The 20,480-nt window shown below is 54.7% G+C and overlaps 7 protein-coding genes across 7 annotated transcripts; 4 read left to right on the top strand and 3 right to left on the bottom strand.

The window, feature by feature from the left end:
- Window positions 1-783: 783 nt before the first annotated feature.
- PG986_013197 (uncharacterized protein) lies at window positions 784-2,132 on the bottom strand (the record flags this gene model as incomplete). Its single annotated transcript, XM_066849419.1, has 5 exons — window positions 784-986; window positions 1,048-1,417; window positions 1,475-1,713; window positions 1,864-1,937; window positions 2,020-2,132. 5 exons carry the CDS (start codon window positions 2,130-2,132, stop codon window positions 784-786), a joined length of 999 nt encoding a protein of 332 aa, XP_066693562.1.
- Window positions 2,133-2,950: 818 nt separating this feature from the next.
- On the top strand, window positions 2,951-6,356 carry PG986_013196 (uncharacterized protein; the record flags this gene model as incomplete). The annotated part of the gene is made up of 4 exons (XM_066849418.1): window positions 2,951-3,370; window positions 3,430-4,179; window positions 4,254-5,606; window positions 5,658-6,356. Coding segments are annotated over 4 exons (3,222 nt in total), but the record flags the coding sequence as incomplete, so codon positions are not given.
- An 866-nt stretch (window positions 6,357-7,222) lies between these two features.
- On the top strand, window positions 7,223-8,140 carry PG986_013195 (casein kinase II regulatory subunit domain-containing protein; the record flags this gene model as incomplete). The annotated part of the gene is made up of 3 exons (XM_066849417.1): window positions 7,223-7,283; window positions 7,316-7,611; window positions 7,676-8,140. 3 exons carry the CDS (start codon window positions 7,223-7,225, stop codon window positions 8,138-8,140), a joined length of 822 nt encoding a protein of 273 aa, XP_066693560.1.
- A 1,352-nt stretch (window positions 8,141-9,492) lies between these two features.
- Window positions 9,493-10,974, bottom strand: PG986_013194 (lipid phosphate phosphatase 3; the record flags this gene model as incomplete). Its single annotated transcript, XM_066849416.1, has 2 exons — window positions 9,493-10,642; window positions 10,781-10,974. 2 exons carry the CDS (start codon window positions 10,972-10,974, stop codon window positions 9,493-9,495), a joined length of 1,344 nt encoding a protein of 447 aa, XP_066693559.1.
- A 3,787-nt stretch (window positions 10,975-14,761) lies between these two features.
- Window positions 14,762-16,536, top strand: PG986_013193 (Chitin deacetylase; the record flags this gene model as incomplete). Its single annotated transcript, XM_066849415.1, has 5 exons — window positions 14,762-14,931; window positions 14,993-15,160; window positions 15,224-15,396; window positions 15,482-16,381; window positions 16,442-16,536. The coding sequence occupies 5 exons, from the start codon at window positions 14,762-14,764 to the stop codon at window positions 16,534-16,536; spliced, it is 1,506 nt and encodes a 501-aa protein (XP_066693558.1).
- A 914-nt stretch (window positions 16,537-17,450) lies between these two features.
- PG986_013192 (short-chain dehydrogenase/reductase) lies at window positions 17,451-18,402 on the bottom strand (the record flags this gene model as incomplete). Its single annotated transcript, XM_066849414.1, has 3 exons — window positions 17,451-17,456; window positions 17,540-17,959; window positions 17,998-18,402. 3 exons carry the CDS (start codon window positions 18,400-18,402, stop codon window positions 17,451-17,453), a joined length of 831 nt encoding a protein of 276 aa, XP_066693557.1.
- Window positions 18,403-19,190: 788 nt separating this feature from the next.
- On the top strand, window positions 19,191-20,097 carry PG986_013191 (uncharacterized protein; the record flags this gene model as incomplete). Its single annotated transcript, XM_066849413.1, has 2 exons — window positions 19,191-19,444; window positions 19,545-20,097. The coding sequence occupies 2 exons, from the start codon at window positions 19,191-19,193 to the stop codon at window positions 20,095-20,097; spliced, it is 807 nt and encodes a 268-aa protein (XP_066693556.1).
- Between the last annotated feature and the right edge of the window lie 383 nt (window positions 20,098-20,480).

Genomic DNA, 20,480 nt, shown 5'->3' with positions numbered 1-20,480 from the left:
ATATTGCCCCCATAATACTAGTATATACTCACTACTGTACGAGTCAGGCTATTAGTATTGATATACTGAACTATGAGGTACACTTCGCAATGCCTCCAGCTTCTTTCAAGTAGCGCTCTGCCCCGCCCAAGCTAGTATTATCTTAGGGAACCTTAGGAAGTTACTACTGACCAGCGGAACTGTTACCTGTAGTATCTGCCCTCTGGTTCACTTGGGCATGTTACCTGCAGGCAATTAGCAGAGTAGAAACGTCTACTGCTAATGTACATGGGTTTCAGGTTACCTCTTATCATACCGGAAGCCAGCCTAATCGGAGACTTCAATACGGCGCAAAAGGCTTGCGAGTCGGTCTTAAATTACCCCGTGCTGACAGGCATCGTCGTCCCCCTTAGTGTCGTAGCTGTGGTAGCAAGTTTCCTTCCCCATCCTGGCCTCCTTTATTTTCAAGTTAGTAACTATATGCAAAAAAGAACTAGTATAATTTGACTTGGTTTATGGTATAATGAACAGTACTTCTTGACGGTGGCTAGGCATCCCAGATGCCATAATTCCTTTCCTTGAGCACTGCCAATCTCCAGACTATGTTGTAACATTTGTTTCTCATCATCACCAAAGTGCACGCATGTCGGGGGTTGTGGCGAGGCTCTGCCTGAACCAGCATCGAAATAGTAAAGGATCTTGGCCAACAAGGGCATATAGTACTCGGGCTTTATCTGCGTACCCGGTAGTCCAGCTAAAGGTATCATATTTATGGAGTAACCTGGTGCCGAGGCGAACAATGGTCTATTTTGCCCCTGCACTGATAATGCGAAGGATCCCAAGGTCGCTGTAGGCGAGCGCATACCTATTCGGGGCCCATGCCACGACCGGACACGGCGATGCAGTCTTGAATGTGAACAAGTGCTCTCCTGTCTCGACATACGTGAACTCGAGCCCGTTGCCTTCGTCGCTCCCACCCACGATGTAGTTGCCGTCAAAGGAGAAGCCTATGCCTGTGGTGAGTACTAAACTTTTGACTGGGAGATATAACCACAACGGGAAACTCACTGATTGTTCGAACAGGACCAACCATCTTAGTGATGGTCCTTTCGCAATTCCACTCTGCCGTGTCCCACAAGGAGATCAACGAATCTGTGCCTCCTGTCGCCAAACATCTGTTGAAAGGGTGCAGCTCGGCAGAGATGCACGATGACGTGTGACCGCTTAGCATGAATTCTGCCTCTGCCTCAGGTTTGTAGTCGTAGCGGAATGCTGGCCCGAAACGTGGGAAATCGAGGATTCGAATACGGCCCTCGCCAGTGGTAGCGTATATCCTCTTCCCGCCCCAGCAGAACACTACCTGGTTCGTCGGTATATCCTGCTGGTGGGAAGCAACGGGCGTACTTTTTGTTGGCGAGAGCACGAACAGATTGTCCGCCTGATGAGATTGTTAGTACGACGTGGCCCGATGCTGTTAAAGGTGGGTTCGCATTACCTTGTTGCCCACGATAAGGTGTTCACCATCGGGTGCCCATGCCAGAGTAAAGGCCTCGCCGAGCCCCTTGACTTCATTTACAAGGGCCTTGGTCTTGATATCCCAGAATTTGACGGTGCCATCAATGCTGACACTGCAGAGTTCCAGCTCCTTGACAGGGTTGAATGCCACCTTTTCGATAGAGGCAGTATGTCCCTTCAGCTCAGTCGACTGACGGACATTGGGTTTGTCAACATTCCCTAACGTTCAATGCCATGTTAGCCGTTGCACTCGCTAATTGCCCCGACAAGAGCCCTCCTGGCGTGCTAGTTGCCTCCCATGTGTAGGACTCCCGGGGAACATGACGATAAATCGTCAACAGTCGTGTTTTCACGACACAGGAAACGTACAAACCCGAAGAGTTTTATCAGCGCATCCTGTCGCGACCCAAGTACCCAGGGGATTCCATGCTATGGAACGTAAGCTATAGATAGGTCAGTATAAGACTCGGCACTTGCCCACAGGGCCATAGGGGGCGCATCGATTTTCCGGGTGGAATAACGTACTTGTGAACGCCTCTGGCCGCATTGGTATCATTGTAGGTTGTGGGCTTCAGATTTGGAAACACCAACTTGAACTTCTCAGGCGGGACAGACACTTTGGGTTGTATGCGTGCCATTTTTGCAAAAGCCAGGTGCGTGAGAGCCCGATGAAGAAGGTTTCCTTCTAATGAAGTGTTGCGGTGTCCCACCACGAATTGAGGTTTGGGGGTTCACTACCACTAGCAGAGCATCACTTTCAAAAAAAGGTTTGCAAAGCCGAGGTGCTGGCAAATGGGATCAACCTCCTCTTCTTACGAGGGCTGGGCGTCTTTCCTGTTTGATGATCCAATGATCTAAATTCTGAAAGCGTCAATGGCATCTGCTGCGGTCTGCTACGTAGAATGCAAGTACATGCAGCAAATAGCCTGGCATAAATCACAAGCTGAAGTTCAAGCTCGGGCGCAGCGACGGGAAGTGGGGTGCAGGCTATTCAATTACTAGGTATGGGTACATACTTAAGTATCACTGTAGCCAGAGTTGGTAGATCAGGTACAGCGATTGTACCTGCTGGAGTAGGTACTGATTGGGTAATTGATTGATCCCCCGTCCGAGCTGGAGCTGCAGGAGCTACTGCTACTGCTGCTGCTGCTGCTGCTGCTGCTGCTGCTTGCTGCTTGCTGCTGCTGCTGGGCGCGGGCGGGCGTACGTGCGTACGTGCGTGCGTGCGTGCAGTGGGTGTGGGTGCGGTACAGTGAGTGCAACGTCAACCTCGACTCTGGGCCATCTTCCGATCTCACATCGTCCATGTTGCTGCTGTATGCCATGTTAGTATCACTACAACACAATTAGCATGTACCAATGAGCTGAAGTACACCAGCTCTCTGCTTCATACCTCCACGATCCTCTGGTTGGCATGCAGCAACGCTGATGCGGCCCCAATTGGCTTTCAGAAGCCATGTACTGGCCCATAGGAACGCCTCGGATCTATGCAACAAGCACCAACCCAGCTCCAGCGCAATCGAACCTCCTTCTCTCCCACGATGGCCTCGACCCGGGCGCCACCGCCAGCGCAGATAGTCGCTCTCTCCTGAGTGTAGACTCCGCTCTGTCCAAACCCACCGACGATGGCAGTCAAAGCGACGCGACCTCCGATGCACCTGCTGCTCTGCACCCGCCCCCGACTCCCTTTACCCCCAGGACACCTGCTGTGAACTCGGTCGAGCACGACGTCTTCCATGATTCCACAGCCCATCACTCCCAGGACCCCTCTCTGTCCATCCCATCGGGCGAGAAGGTGCTTGCGTTGAGGGTCTCAAAGACTGGTCATCTATTCGCCGTCCTGACCGGAACCACTATAACAATATGGCAGACCAAGGTATGCACTTGCTCTCGGAGGAACACTACGCTTCGTCGGACTGACCCGTTTTGCTTCAGCCAACTGTTATTCTTGCCGTGGTCGTCCGGTCCGAGGCTTCTTTGAGATCCTACGGTACCAATGTGACCATCTTATTGCGCCCCGACTCGGCCATCTTCGTCGTGCGCACCAGTTCCGACTTTCTCATCACGTACTCCCTGGCAACTGATACTGAGTCCCGTATCCTGAAACCACATTTCGCCGACCATACAAATATCGTCCGGCGGCGTCAGAGCCACTTTGGAGGGCCTGGCAACTCCGCCCCTGACCAGATCTTATTGGGACCCGGCGAAGGAGCAGGCGTTCGTGATATGAGCGTGCGGTTTAGGAGAGTCATTAAGGTGGATGCTGGCATCGAATGTGCACTGGCTCTCGAGGATGAGCTGGTCGTGGCGACTAGGAAACCCGCAGCCGTTCAGTGTATACGTTGGACCCCGGACAAGACAGGGAATCAAACCAGCACCGAGATCCTGAGCCGTATGACTTGGATCGAGAAGAAGACTTCTGTCAAGGAGATGACGCATGACCGACCAATGAATCTCTCGACATGGGTAACCAGCGACGGAAGAGCCTATGCCGTGCAGCGAATTTCAGCCGCGCAGGCTTCTCAGTCAAAAGACAATGGCGAGGTGGATCCAAAGAAGCTATTCAGGGGATATTGCTTCCATACGCCACAGGGGGAAGCCGATGGGGCAGTCAAGGCCATAATCAACGCAAGGTTCTCGCTCATTGCCGTCGGGTGTGCTGATGGGAGCATCTGCGTTTACTCAGTAAGAGATTATGCAGGTAACATACCAGCTTCTCACGTTCACAAGAACCCCGTAACGACCAGGACATCAGGTAGCTTAACAGTCTTGAGCTATACTCCAGACGGATATTGCCTTTTGCGGGCTACGAAAATGGCTGGGCATGCTGGAGTGTGTTTGGAAAGCCCACCAGCCAGAGTTTCGGTGCCAATCCTTCCGTGACATCCGCCAACAATGAAGAGTGGCTGAACGGAGTCAACGACGCATCATGGATCGGTGGTGCGTGTGAAATGCTTCTCGTTAGTCGACGAAGCGAATCAATATGGCTGTTGGAGATGGCCAGAAGCGCAGTAACAGGTTGCTATAGCCCTCCCAACTTATTCCGAACCGTCCTGCAGACGTCTTCTAGCGTCATGGTCTACAGGGGCTACGACCTCCCGGATCTCACTAGCATATCTGCAGAACCGTTCCTATGGCACACGGCTCGAATACCCGAAAACTATCTATTAAATCAGTGGCCCATCAAGTGCACAGTCGTCTCAGCTGATGGCCGATATGTAGCTGTGGCAGGTCGGCGTGGTCTTGCCCACTATAGCATCAACAGTGGCAGGTGGAAGACCTTCTCCAACGAGGCGGCAGAGAACGAGTTCCAGGTAAGAGGCGGTATGTGCTGGTATCAACACATCCTCGTTGCCGCCGTCGAGGCCAACAATCGGTCGTACGAGCTGCGTCTTTATTCCAGAGAGGCAGCACTGGAAAACTCTACTGTCATGTTCACGCAGCAGATGCCGGCTCCTATTGTGCTAATTACCCCTTCGGGCGAAGACTCGCTTCTGGTTTACACCTATGACAACCAACTCTATCATTTTGTGTTCGCCCCCGTAGGCGGTGCAATTCGCCCGATACAAGTCGGCCAGATTGCCTTTCATGGAATTGTCCGGTCTCCGGCCAGAGTCAGGGGTCTTAGTTGGATTTTGCCCGAGAACCAGCTCCTGGACGGGGACCCTTCGCAGGACGTTTCCGTGGCGTCGGTAGTATTTCTAGTTGATGGCAAGCTTGTGCTGCTCCAGCCGTCACTCAACGAGGGCCACCTCAAGTACGACATGCGTGTGATATCGCAAAGCGTGGAGTACTACATCAGCATGAAGGACCAGGCAGCCGTTCATCTATGGAACCATCAAAGTACACACTTTCCTACGGAGACCGAAGACGGCGGTCTTCGCAACTCGTTATGGGTGTTCGAGGGCAACGAGCTCAAGGTTTGGCCAGAGGTCCAAGAGGTTTTGCGGGCGGCCACAGATGCGAGCCAGGACCTCCCGCCGACGGTATCAATGCCGATGGATTTCTATCCTCTATCTACCTTGCTCTCAAAGGGCATCGTACTTGGGGTTGAGCCCGATCTGGTGCAAAGGAGAGACGTGAACTTCTCGTACTTCCGCTTCTCCATCCGGGTAAGTTGCAGCGCTCATGGCCCTATCTAGAAGCAGTGCTAACACAGGCAGACTCACCTCTTCCTCCCCGAGATACTACGCTTCCAGCTCGCAAACAAGAACTTGACGGCAGCTCTCAAGCTGGCACGGACTTACCAGGATTTAGAATATTTTGCGCACGCGCTCGAGATACTGCTTCACCATGTGCTGGATGAGGAAGTGGATTCGTCACCAGCGCCGGATGCAGCAGTGTTGCCACGAGTGCTCTCGTTGCTCTCGCATTTCCGGCAATATCATGACATTGTGGTTCAGTGCACACGCAAGACAGAGGTACGGTCATGGCGGACGTTGTTCGCGTACCTGCCGCCGCCGCAAGAACTATTCGAAGAGTCACTGCAGCAAGGGTCGCTCAAGACGGCAGGCGGCTACTTGTTGATTTTGCACACGTTTGACGAGCTGGCAACGGCGTCGGAGCAGTCGGTGCGGCTGTTCTCGCGGGCGATCCGGGAAGAGGACTGGGAACTGTGCAAGGAGTTAGCACGCTTCCTGGCGGCCCTGGACGAGAGCGGAGAGACGCTGCGGGAGGCGATGAACCTGGTGAACATGAGAGTCAAGGGGGACAGCGAGGACACGGACATTCTGACGAGACTAGAGGTGCCCACACACCGGTATCACAACGGCAGTGGAGGAGGCTCCAGACGGGACTCGGGCTCTGACGTTCAGTCGACGGCGAGTAGTGCCAGTGGGAGTAGTCGTAGTCTAGGGACGCACGAGTAAGCCGTAATTATGTACATGTAACTATGCATAGGATAAGAAGTTTTCATCTAACGCCCATTCTACGAAACATGGACATGTGGCCATTGTCCAACATTCCAATGTTGGAGTGTACCTGTAGGTCAGGTATCATAGACCAACCATTAGGTACGGAGGCTCCCTACCGCGCCTGTTCTAGTCCTTTTGACCAGGCCTGCAACCCCACCAAAAAGGTGCGCGCCCGCACACTGACCAGTGAGCCCGTCCACTGAGCACTGAGCACTGAGCACTGAGCACTGAGCACTGAGCACTGAGTCACTCACTGACTGCATTGCAGTCCAGGCAGGCAAGCAGGCAAGCAGGCAGGCCCAGGCGCGCGCAGTGCCTAACGCACGCTGAGTCCAGTCCAGGACCAGCCAATTTGCCCAATTTCGACCACTCGATCCGATCAATCAATCAATCACCACCCCGCCATTTTTCCATCTCTATCTATCTATCAATCCCAACTCTTCCGCCTCGCCTCGCCTCGCCTCGCCTCGCCTCCCCTGCCTTTGCGCTTGCCTTGCCTTATCTTCTCCTTGTCTTGTCTTGGGTCGGGTTGGGTTGCCTGGCACTTCAACTCCGACACGGCGCCGCATCACGTTGGACCAGGGAGGGGGAAAAGAAAAGCCTTGCCTGCCTCTATTCTATTGCCTTGTGTGTTACGTGATGGTTGCGCATTGGCATATCTGATACCAAAAACTCTATTCTCTCGCCCTCTCGCCCTCTCGCCCGCTCCAGCTCCCGCTCCCACCCGCCGCCACAACAGTTCTTTTCAGCAACCCATTATATAAGCCGCTGGCAGTGCTCGAAAGCTGCCAACGACCACTCTCAAGCCTTCCACCATGGACGAATTTGCCTCCGAGTCCGACAGTGACTACACCAGCTACTGGCGCGACTGGGTATGTAGGCACGCTGCCCCTCCACCCTCATCACAGACCAAGAAGACGCGGACCAGCAAAATACTAATCATTATGGCCACGTGCAGTTCATCTCCTCCCGCGGCAATGAGTACTTCTGCGAAATCGACGAAGATTATCTCACGGACCGCTTCAACCTGACGGGGCTCAACACCGAGGTCCAGTACTATCAATATGCTCTAGACTTAATCACCGACGTCTTCGACCTCGACTGCGACGATGACATGCGAGAGACCATTGAGAAGTCGGCCCGCCACCTGTACGGCCTCATCCATGCACGCTACGTTGTTACGACTAGAGGTCTAGCCAAGATGGTATGGCTCTCCCCACAGATCCCATTCCCATTGCGCTGTGCTAATCTATACACACCTCGTCTAGCTCGACAAGTACAAGAAGGCCGACTTCGGCAAATGCCCTCGCGTCTTCTGCCACTCGCACCCCTTATTACCCATGGGCCAGACCGATGTGCCCAACCAGAAGCCCGTCAAGCTCTACTGCGTGCGCTGCGAGGATGTTTACAACCCCAAGTCCTCTCGCCACGCTGCCATTGACGGCGCCTACTTTGGCACCTCGTTCCACAACATCATGTTCCAGGTCTACCCGGCCCTGGTCCCGCCCAAGAGCTCCGAGCGCTACATACCCCGCGTCTACGGCTTCCGCGTCCACTCGTCGGCCGCCCTGATCCGCTGGCAGAACATCCAACGGACCGACATGCTCCGCCGGTTACGGAAACTCGAGGTCGAGAGCGGGTTCAAGGGAAACCAGGGCGAGGAGGACCTCGACGACGAGGACGAAGAGGAGGACGAGATCGACGTCGAGGGCGACACCAACGTCGTCGGTTAGGATCATGATCGACGTAGGAGGAACATAATCCGCGACGGTGCTGGGTCAGCCCTACGAGAAGAGGTGGATGAGCATGACCTTCCGTGAGACACTGCACACACTATCTCTTCTCCGACTGGCCGTGCGTCCAGGGGGACTGTCCAGAGGCGAGCAAACAAAAAAAAAAAAAAAAAAGAGAAAGAAAAAAAGGCTTGCCTCCGCCTACGGCTTTGCACATCTCGGCGTTTCCAGAGAAAGGTTGGCTTGTTTCTGCGATGGCGTTTATTTTGAGTGATTCCCCAGGTCTCATTACGTGCTCCGGTGAGCATGTCAGAAGGAGCTAATGGTATTATGAAACGTTCTAGAACGAAGTTCGTCCCTAGCGAAGAAGGTGCTTGCTTGTGGGACTCTTGAAAAAAAGAAGAGGATGATGCTTGATCTTGCCGGCTTGGGCAACGAAAGAACCAGCGCAGTGCCACGTCGGGGCGTGGGACGGACTCGTATCGATCGCTCTATGCTAGGTCTTGTTTACTATAAACCATGAAATAAAGAAGACCTGAAATTGTTATGATGGCTCGTTGGATCCCGAAACTCGTAGGCTGAAAGGGGAAGGGCGACCAGTCACAATGGCCCGTAAGCCCTATATGTTCCTAATGAATACAGTATATACAGATGCTATACTGGTATGACCAACTCTGGTTTTGAGGAACATCAACCGCCCAATGAAATAAGCTTTGCTTGACTACCTGCCTACTTTACAAACTCAAGGTAACATCATATGCAGGTACATGTGTATAGATCCCCACTCAAAGCAAACATGGCTCTCCAGTGGTTGCATTTCCACACGAGCATCCCTGGGATACCTAATATGCACACATATCTATGTTGGGTGCCCATGGTACCGTCAACGAGTCCATGGAATCACATATCAGAGCAGAGCGCCACGGTTTAGCATCTCGACACTCCTCGCAACTTGCAAGAACTCAAAATCAATGGCCAGAAAAACAACAGTCCCTAATTCCGCTCCGCTTCGTCTCTATTGAGTAGTGTTATTTCTCTATTCGTGATAACTTCTACACTCATACTGCATCGTCATGTCGCTCATGTTCAAGTCTGCTGCCGTCAACAGGTGGCTATGCAGAGGAAGAAAGATGTTCTTGAAGCCTTTAAAGAGAATGTCCAACTTTTTGCCAGCCTCCAAGCCCCTTTTAGCCTCACTGCCGAAATCGTGGGAAGATCCAAGAGCAAATACGCCACCCTTGTCTGTAGTAAAGCAGAATCCCATCCTGGAACGCCATTACACACGTTTCGTGTTTCCCAGACTCGTACAAACTTGCCTACACATCCAACGCCGAATCCAAGGAAGATAGTTCTTAAAAGGCCTGGCCCTGTAACGTCTGATGATCCGTGTCCCTGGACCCACCGAGAGCCGAACTGCTTCCGATACGGTCGTTGTGCGCGTCGTATTCGGGCTTTCTGTTGCGTACACCCATCTCGATGTCGGTGGGCGCATGTCCGAACCCTTCGTCCTCATCCCCCGCTCTGACCCAGTCCTTCTTCTCGGTGGCATAGCTATACGACCCGATACCGGCCCAGAAGGCCTTGTCGTGGCTACGAGGGGCCCAGGCCCAACCAGCTCCGCGCGCAATGGGGAGATGGTAATAGCGGAACGCGAACCATGCCGTGATGGTGCCGATTATGAAACCGAAGAGGATATCGAAGCCGTGGTGACGGAAATCGAACCAGCGAGAACTAGCAATGAAAATTGCCAGGAAAAAGGGGACACAGGTGATGGCCAGCAGGTAGATAGGCGGTGCTGCTGCCTGGCGCCGAACGGCAAAGACTGCTTTGGTGTGAGAGGCCAGCTGCTTGGCCGTGGCTGGGTCGTTCGGGTTGCCAAGTTCTTCGGTGGCATTCGAAGAGGTGAGGCGCATGGCTTCGTCAGGATTGCCGCGGTTGTTGGCGAGGCGGGACGGAAACGACGACATGGCAGAAGCATCATCAGGGTAGCCCCCAGACGCCAGGAAGGGGATCGTAACGGAGAACTTGCTGGCCAGGAAGAAGGAAAGGTAAATCAGACCAGCGGCGGCCGAACTCGAGTGTCCCGAGGGATAGCTTCGGAAACCATCCTCGAGGAGTTTCGTGTCGGGGTTCTTGCAGATGTTGGCCGACACAAGCTGCCCGTTGCTTGACACGTTGGCTATGCCACCCACAATGTACTGCTGGAGGTTGGCAATATCTGGCTGACACCGGCTCAGCAAATCCGGTCGAGGTTTCCCGAAGAGGTTCTTCATGCCGCTGGTAATGAACCAGGCGCCAGTAAGAGACAATGCCAGGCCGAGCCATCCCGTATGAAGCTCCCACAGCTTGCGCTTCCAGATGAGCGATTTGGGCGTCCCTTTAGGGACGGTGTTGCCAGGAACAAAGACCAAGGCGACAAAAAGGATGACGGCAATGGGAATGACGGCATTGCAGATTAAAAGGAGCTTCGAGTTAACGGTTTCTTTCACCGTGAATGGGAATCTGTGCCTGAGGTCAACACGCGAATACGATACGCAAACCAGATGAGATGAGATGGGCTTGGCTGGGCCGTCGGTGGGTCGAGCCACATGGTAGTGAGTGGACGGTGCAGAATGGGAGAGGGACCTTGCTTGGACTTACGATATGTTGGGGTCCTCCAGGCTGAAGGGCCTCCTGTTGGGTGTGATGTTGCCCAAGACGAAGCCAACAGCGTCCGCAGCGATCAAGACAATCCAGTCTGTGGCATACGAGGCGACTAGGACCCACGAAGCATTGTGCTTTTTGCGACCAGCACTATTCCCCCGCACAGGAGGCGCACCGCTCAAATCCGACATCTTGCGGTATGCTTGATAGGTGGGAAAGGTCAAGAAAGACTGCGGCCTGGTTTTGGGTGGTGTTTGAGGGTAAGAGTAGTCCTCTTGCATTCTCTATTGTTCTGGAAGTCAACGGTCTAGAACTTTGGCCACCCGACAGCACCCAAAGAATAAGAAGCCGCCCGCGGAAACGACAATCAAAGTCAAGAAAACCAGATGGAGTGCAAGTGCCTCGCGACAAAGGAACGACAGTCCGACGTCAGGCAGCGGGAGCCGACAGGTGCAGTTATAGTTGGAGGGACTAGCGGTTGCCGGACGATCGAATTGAGCCCTGGGCGTTCCGTGCAAAGAAGTCAAAAGCCGAATGAGAGAGATTGGGCAGCGCAGAGCAGTCGCAAGCAGTTAGATCATCATTTAGTTGACTGCCTGCTTGGCTTGGTTGGTACAAGGTTCGATGATCGTTGATCTCCCAAGCAAATGCAAGTCCAAGTCCAAGTCCAGCCACCGGGCCAGGCAAAACAGAGAGACGCTTAAACGGAGCCCGAGTAGCCCGCCCTTTGTTGGTGGGCGTGTTACTGCCGCAGTTGCGTGCCTTGGCGGGTGCTTGGCGGTATAAGCCGTCGTTCTATTGCGCAATCCTTTCCAGGCAGTGCAGAGGCGCCAGAGGCAGGGTGACGGAAAAGAAGATAAATAGATCAAAAGACCATCAACCTGGCAAAGGACAATGAAACTCCGCCCTCAAATAAAACTTAGAGTTTGGTCCATGACAAGCAAGCGTCGAAAGGGTGATGAAGGCAGATGGAAAAGGGAGGGCGGCAATTAGGCCCCAGGAGGGTTTCTGAGGGGGGGGTGCATCGCGGAGACGCTGAGACGCTGAGACGCTGAGACAGAACCGGTTAAGGGTCTCGTGCCAGCCAGTCGTGGGCGTGGATCAGCCCCCCTACAGTAGCCCCCTAGCCCCCCTAGCCACCCCCTAGTCAGGCCCTTGGCATGCGTCCTAAGGACCCAAGGAGCCAAGAGCCAAGGACACGCTACACGCGCCTTCAGGAGCTCAGCCACTATGGCCGTTACGTGTACAGCGGTGCTTGATCACGATCAATACAATGCGCATCAATTGTAAGAAAATGTAAGAAATACATCTGTACTACCGCCCCAAGACAGGAAGTCAGGATCGAATAAGAACAAGGATAAGAATGGCATCTGATGAAATTGCATTCTGCAGCTGCATATCCATCTTTCTTTCTTCTCGAGGCAAACCCGGCAGCCGAGCCAAGGCAAATGGAGGTGCGCGTTGCCGTCGGGGGTCAGGCTGGCCGCTGGTGAGCTGTCAATCGCGCTCGCAAAGGCGAGGAAGGGTTCTTCCGGCCTGCCGACCTGCATCCTTGGGGCAATTGGTCTGAACTAAACCATCCGAACTCCGGGACGCCCATCCACCAAGCGGATACGAATTTGACGTTTCCCTTTGTCGCAGCTGTGAGATATAAGTAGGTAGGTAGGCCGTCTATCTGAGACCTTTTCCAGCGTTTTCCGCGGTCGCTTTTTGGCTGGCTGGCTTGGACGTGCCACCGGTAGGGCGGAGCAACATTCATGCCCCCAAAAGAGACCCAAAGGAACAAGCCGTGAGACCTGAGGAAAAACTGAATCGCCCCAAGCAGAAAGGAGTGAGGCAGTTAAATGAAGCGAAGGGAAGAGATGAGTGACCACCAACTTGTGCACGCACCGCCTCGATATATGTATAGAGAGAGAGAGAGAGAGAGAGAGAGAGAGAGCTAGCTAGGGGCTGGAGCAGCGAGTGATCTTCCAATGGGCAGTTATATCAGATATTTACCTAGCTGAGCTGCATTGAGTAGTAACCCCATCCCCCGATTAGGCTGACTTTGATGTTCAACCTGCCCGGAGACGGCCACTCGCCGGCAGCTTGGCGTGGGCCAGTTGCAGAGGGCGGAAACGGGGGTTTCAGACAGGAATATCCACCGTTCGCGGGTTCTTATTATTAGCCACCAGCAGCTCCCCGAGACAGTCAGCCTCTAGTTTTTGCTTACTAGGTTAGACGATATGGTTCAACATGGCAGGCGAAGCCGGCACACAGCAGCACAGGCAGACAGGATGATGATGACCTACCCGGTAGGCAGGGGTGGAGTGAGAGATGGTGGATTACTGTGCCCCTTCCCCAGGCGATCAACAATCTAGCCATAGTCAACCCTTTTTGCTCCGCGATCGCTGCACCGTTTCTGTGGTCGCCGTCTCAGGTGGCATCTCTTCCAAACGCTCGGCCGGAGTCTAGGCAAACCAACCGGCTACCGAAGAGGTCCGTCCCCGAGGGGAAGGGGAAGGGGAAGATCGCCCCCCTTCCCCTCGGCCAGATGCTAGTCGATCTAGATGGGTTGCGGGTCCCTCGATTTCTCCGGCAAAGCTTCAGCCATCGCGAACTACCAGATCACAAGCAAATGTGTTGTAGTCTCTTGTAGATCCTCCCATACCAATGCAGGAGATCGCGAGAAGCTCCAGAAGTGCAGCTGGTAGGCTGGCTCGTCCCATTCCCGCTCGAGAAACCGAGCTTAGTGGGCTCTGCGGCCGGGACCGTCACTAATCTAGCTCGGAAATCGACCGTCGTTTCGGGGTAGGGATCGGATCTTCTGCGGAACGAAGATTTTCGTTCTGATATCAGGCTATGCAGGTACCCGATGGACTACCTAATTCCCCTCCCCTTCCCGGGCCACTCTACTTGTAGACTCCCTACCTGCTGCGTATGAGGAGACTGCGCATGAGGAGTAATGTGGTCGTCGGTCTGCAAATCCTGGTGTGTTGTTCGTAACTGCAAGCCAACAACATGGGCAGCGATTGATACGAGGATCTGGCTTGGCGACGTACAGGTAACTGCCCATATACTCACCGCAGACCCTGGCAACGAACGATGAGTTGTTCCTTGGGAATAAGAAGGGGGCGTTATCACCATCGCTTGTTCGGCGTTCATTGCTGCGCTGTTAATAGCACCAAGAAGAAAACGAAGCAGAAAACAAACTCGTGCGCTGGCAGTTTCTTTTACGCGCATGTATATATCCCTTACTACTAGATGCTGCCGACCTAGGCACCTGGGCATCTGGGCATCTACGGGCGGGCTCACTGCTCGCCAATAGTAATCCCACGATGCTCGGATCCCTGGTCCATCCAGCTAGCATGTTAGCTGCCGCGTTGGATTTGCTTCTTGCAGCATCTGGCCCACCCACCATCTTTCTGCTTTGGGAAATCATCTCGAGTCTTGTATTGTATGGGTCCTTCGTATTGTTGGCGGCCCAGCGTTTCGTAAACATCACATTCTCTGGCGGCCAGCTTTGCTTTTTCCCAGCTTCTATGGGGCAGCAGATGCATCGGATGCCAAGGCCGCCAATATGAGATATGCAGACATCATGATCATGGGTCGTACACACCGTCATGCTCTCCATCCTCGTCTCTTATCCTTGTCCGCGTTCTCGTGGTGGCGGACGGGGGTTGTTGTTGTTGTTATTGTAAAGATCTGCGGCTGAAAAAAAAAGTAGCATCTTGGAACTAGATCCCTCGTGGTACTCGTCAAACAGCAAAAGGGGCATGTTTAGCTTGATACCATTACAGCTTACTACTATTTCGCCGTATGGGTGTTATATGGGCGGTCCTTCGCTGGATACATAATGGACGGCACGTCGCCCCAACAGTCTCCCGCGGATTCTCTCTTCCCATCCGCATCCGCCCCTTGCTCGTGGCACTACATTCGTTTACCTAGCTACCTTCACATTGGGTTATCACCACTTTCGTTAAGAATTTCGTGTTCAAGATGCGGGCTCCTTCTATCCTGTCTTATGCCCTCGCGAGCAGCGTCGTTGCTGCCTCTGCCTCGTCGCGTCTTCTGTTGAAGCGGGAGGTTTCTCCTGACATGACATGCGGAAACACCGAGGCCGGGACGAAGGGCTATACCTGCCCTGACAACCTGTGTTGTTCATCACAGTCAGTCGCGGTCCACCAAGCTCTCGAGTATGAAAGGGGTATGTACTGACACATACCTTAGCGGATATTGCGGTAGCACAAACGACTACTGCGGCGCCGATGTGGGTTGCCAACCAAATTTCGGTACCTGCGCGGCCGGCAGTGGTGGAAGTGGTGGTGGCAACGGACGATGCGGTCCTAATAACGGCAATGCCGTCTGTGGCTCCACGGAGTGTTGCTCGGCCGAGGGGTGAGTGTGCCTAGCGTGCCGGCTATTTCTTTCACATCATGACCTGCTAACAACGGCCGTCAGCTACTGTGGTACTACCCCTGAACACTGCAAGGCACCCGACTGCCTGTTCCAGTTCGGACCAGCCTGTGACGCCAACAAGGTGCCCTCCGGCACGAACACGACGACTCTCCCGAGATCCAAGCTCGGCAGCGTCGCCTACGGAGGTGCAGGTATCTACGCCTGCGAGAAGCAAGGTATGTTCAGACACTTTCTACCTTGCGCCACTTGTGAGGGGGGTCGCCGGTTTACTAACAAACGCCCTCTTCTCCCCTGATATAGGCACCGTGGCTCTGACCTACGACGACGGCCCCAGCGGCTACACCAACGACCTCCTCGACCTGCTGGCCAAGTACAACGCCAAAGCGACCTTCTTCATAACGGGCGTCAACAACAACAAGGGCCAGATCGACGACTCGGCGACGCCCTTCCCGGCCGTCATCAAGCGCCAGCACGCCGACGGCCACCAGATCGCGTCGCACACGTGGTCGCACGCGGACCTGTCCGCCATCACGTCGGCGCAGCGCCGCGACGAGATGGTCAAGCTCGAGATGGCGGTCCGCAACATCCTCGGCTTCGTGCCGACCTACATGCGGCCCCCTTACTCCTCCTGCACGGCCGAGAGCGGCTGCGAGACGGACATGGAGTCCCTCGGCTACCACGTCGTCTACTTCGACCTCGACACCCAGGACTACCTGCACACGGCGGCCGACCAGATCCAGACGTCCAAGGACATCGTGACCCAGTTCTTCGCCGGCAAGCAGAGCGCCGCCTTCGACGCCCTGTCCATCGGCCACGACATCCATTTCCAGACCGTCTACAACCTGACCGAGTTCATGCTGCAGACCGTCTCGAAGCAGGGCTACAAGTTCGTCACCGTCGGCGAGTGCCTCAACGACCCCGTCGAGAACTGGTACCGGTACGACAGCTCCGCCCCGGCCCCGATTTCGTCCGTCAAGGTGCCGGTTGCTTCATCATCCACCAGCTCGGTCTCGGTTAAGGCCAGCAGCACGACCATCAGCAGCGCCACGCGTCCGGCGACCACGCCCACCCCCACGACTACAGCCGGAGCCCCGTCGCCACCTCCTCCTCCTGCTGGACCTTCCGGCGGGCCTGCGCCTCCTAAGCCCAGCGCCCCGGCTCCCGGCCCGCCTTCGCCGCCCAGGTCCAAGACGCCGCAAGGTAGGTAATTTACTCTTCCCTCGTCCTTCGTGTGTGTACAGGGCTGACAAGCGTGCTTAGAAATGATCCAGGAATGGATTGACGAGCTCAAGTCTAGGTTTCCCGGGATGAAGGACAAGCTGGGCGATCTCAGCAACTACTGGCGCAACCACTAGTGCAGCAGCAACATGGGGGATGGATGGGAGACAGTGGAAATATTGTGTGCCCCGCTACCATGCGGGGGTGAAGCTGTATACTAACACGTACATATATACTGGATTCCTTGGGGTCTTGGATTGTCAGATATACGAATATATTTAATATGAATCTGTACCATTACGATATTCTGCTGCGAGACTCTGGAACCTGTGCATACACACCTACTACATATCATTTTGAAATATAAGTCCTTATATCCTATAGCTTACAGGTTACTTTCAATATACTACAGCCAATGATATAACTTCAGTTTCCGGTTTGAAGTATAGCGAACCCTTATACTGATCAGAGAAACAGTGTCATCATAAGAAGAGCACCGACGTCTATAAAGACTCTCTCTCTTTGCACTTGCCTCCTGACAAGATCGATCGCACGTTGACATGACACAAGACAACCGAGACGACCAATAAAAAAGCCTCCAACCGAGACAAATAAGCCGCGATCAGACTGGCAAAATCAGAAAAAGGTAATGTCCTGGGGGAGACTCGAACTCTCGACCTTTGGATATCTGAACTTTTAATTCAGTCATATTGAAATATGAGACCAACGCTCTAACCAACTGAGCCACCAAGACTTGTTTTGCTTGTTGTTGGAGACATCTTCCGTATCAGCCTATAGAATATTTCAATCCCCACCTCGCTATCTCACTTTCCAAAACTTCATATTTCCCCTTGGGTCTTGTATATACCTACTTGGATAATGTCGTCGGATCGTTCTTATTAGTCAGAAGCAAGATTGTTAGGAAGCACAGTTCATAGGCACTCCATTAAGGTATTGAGAGCAACCGCAATCGTTAAACTGATACTATAAAAGTGAATATCGCCGATAGGGTAGACTCATACGAAACCAGTCCCTAACTCGCCATCGCAACCTATACCTTGTACCGCGCAAGTTCAGCCTCAGTCCACTCCCACAGGCGCCTCGCCAACTCATCGTCTTTAGCGAATGCGCTCTGCGAACCCCCTTGCCAACGCCATTATAGTATTCGCCGCTCACGACATCCCTCGAGACCGACGCCCAAAGCTGGTTCCGTACACCGCGGTCCGGCGTCTGAAAAGGCGGTACGTAGGTAAGAAACGCCATCATCTTGGCCTGCACGGCCGGGCTCATCCACGAGTCCGCCATCGAGTGCCCCAGGTTGGTCGTCACGAACCCGGGGTGCACAGCCGCGGCCGTGATCTGCGGGAAGCGGCGCGCCAGCTCGCGCGCAAAGAGCGCGTTGGCGAGCTTGCTGACGCCGTACCGCCGCGCGGTGGAGACGTTCATGGTCTCGCTCTTGAGCAGGGCCAGGTCGATGCCCGCCTTCGGCAGGGCGAACTTGTGGCCCTCGGACGACATGACGACGACGCGGACGTCGGGCTTGCCCTCGAGCGCGGCCGTCTGCAGGAGCAGGGGAGCAGCAGCTTGGTGAGCAGGGCGTGGCCCATGTGGTTCGTGCCGAACTGCAGCTCGTAGCCGTCGGCGGTCAGGCCGGGCGGGTTGCACATGATGCCCGCGTTCAGCATGAGGATGTCCAGGCGCGGCGACTCTGCGCGCACGCGCTGCGCCGCCTTCTGCACCGAGGCGAGAGAGGCGAGGTCGAGCTCCAAGAACTCGATCGGCGTCCCGCCGCCCTTGTCGGGGCCCAGCTCCTTCTGGATATCCGCGATGGCGGCCTTTGCTTTCTCGGCGTTGCGGGCGGCGAGCCAGATCTTGGCTGGGCCGTGCCGCGCATAGTGCTTGACGCAGGCTTTCCCCAAGCCCACATTGGCGCCGGTGACGCAGATGACCTTTCCCTTGAGATCAGGGAGGTCCTTTTCCGGGTCAAACTTTGGACTGGGCATATTGTGTTGTCTGCAAGGTGCCCAGTGATGTTTGCTATGAGACCTCTTTGCGATGAATCAAGATATTAGCAGTGGGAATCTGCTGTTGCATTCACGACATGGTGACAGGTCCGGAACATCTTCGAGAGAAGATGAGCAGCATGGCCCAACGAGGTGGCATTTTGCCAAGACTCGACATGTCACTTACGACATTGGAAATTGCATACGGTTTTTATCAACTCCTTGCTTCGTGTAACCGCAGTCTTGCTAGATACCGTCTCCGGTAGCTCATGTCGGTTATGGAATGGAAGTAGTATTCACCAGATTAACATCCAGAAGCCACCATTTACCTAGTAGCAAAATACGCAGGGAAGAGCATGTCTAATTTTAGGTGATCTCAAGGGCTAAATAAAAGCCGGGGATCCGGGGTTCTGGCGGGCCCTCAAGCCCTGTAGGCGTCGAACGTCAACAGCCCGACAACGATACCTTGTATGGCTGGCTTTCGTGTACTTGATTATTGCTGGCCCGTTTGGGAAATAACAACTGTGGCTTGAGCCAATATCCCATGAAGACAAAGTTCCGGTATCCTCCTCAGATCTTATCAAAATCATTCATTGGTTTCAAAATGAGTGCATCAAAGTGATCTATTTGATGACCATTTCTGATAAGATAAGAATTGCGCCTAGGTCATAGCTTAATTGCGTAACCCGAGACGTCACAACCGCTTGTCTGTCCGTTATCGAATCCTCAAGTGGGAGTGCAACAAACCAAAGCCAACATCTGCGGTAATCACCACGGCCATTTTCATTATGTATAGCCCTACACCACCTCCCCCGATACCGCCGCCGAAGCCTAGCAGCCATGAAGCCAGCCGCCTGGGCACTCCCGCGACGACCCAGTCCCCGCGCCCACCGCCGATACCAGACAGCGGGAAGGATGGAAATCGGCGGTCTATGGTTACTGATTCGGCCGGTCTGATCCCCGCCGCGCGCCAGATCCAGCCTCCGGAGGAGATCCCAGACCCGGGCGAGCAGTGGCTGCCCAGGATCCTGGAAGACAAATCGTAAGTCCTATCTGACACCGCTGTTGGTGACGAGTTGCCATCACCGCTACGCTCCACATCAGGCCAAGTTCATCATCTAATCTACGTTGAACACCTATAGTAAACAAGACTTACATGACATCCTCTCCGACTCGAACCTCCTGAACGCCCTCACACACGCGCCCGAAGCGGCGCACCCTCCCCTCCTCGCCTCGCACGCGGGCCTGCAGTCCGCCCTGGCGGAGAACATAACGCTCGCGGCGCACCTCGTGGACCTCGAGGCGCGCGTCTCGCAGCAGCGGACGCAGGCGCAGGCGCAGCTGCTCTCGACGCACGCGCTGGAGCGCCAGTGGCGCCAGAAGGAGGCCGAGATGGACGCGGCGCTCTCGTCGTTCGCGCCCGCCGCCCTGTACGGCCGCCTGACCCAGGCGCTGGCCGAGCAGGAGCAGATCTGCGACGCGCTCGAGGAGAGCTTCCTGGACGGCGGCCGCGGCGCCCCGCCGCCGTCGCTGGCGATGCCGTACGGCGGGGACGACGACGCCGCGGGCGGCCTCGCGACGGAGCGCGAGGTCCTGGACTGGGTGCGCCGGTACCGCGAGGCCCGGAAGCTGTACTACCTGCGGCAGGAGCGCAAGGAGAGGTGGAACGAGCGCCGTGTTGGTGGGTGGAGGTGAGGAGTCGTCGTCCTTCTGCCGCCGGCCTCTCGATGGAAGCTTCTGTCTACGGTGATACTACTTTCTACACTGCGCTACGGATATGATTGGCTTACGGGACTTGCGGCACAGTCCGCGACAAGGGCTGAAGGCGGAGCGCCAGCAGCGCCCGCGTCTGGGGCCCTTATTGCTTCTTCGGGCGTGAGATGATGATTTGTGAGCTCCATCGGATCATATCATATGAAGGCATAAGCAAGCGATCCCAACAAATTCATTTCGAGGTGGATGGAGTCGTCGCTGTGTGTGGCAAGGAGATGCGCCGTCGCAATGCCGGTTTCAACTCTGACGCACATGGGTACATGTAGCTATATCAGACCACGTCGGTGTCAGCCCGGTGCATAATG

This window comes from Apiospora aurea, assembly GCF_038362705.1.
Source record: "Apiospora aurea strain CBS 24483 chromosome Unknown utg000009l_segment0_segment0, whole genome shotgun sequence".
Taxonomy (NCBI): domain Eukaryota; kingdom Fungi; phylum Ascomycota; class Sordariomycetes; order Amphisphaeriales; family Apiosporaceae; genus Apiospora; species Apiospora aurea.
The sequence above is the reverse complement of the archived record's forward strand: the minus strand, read 5'-3'. Positions and strand labels throughout refer to the sequence as shown.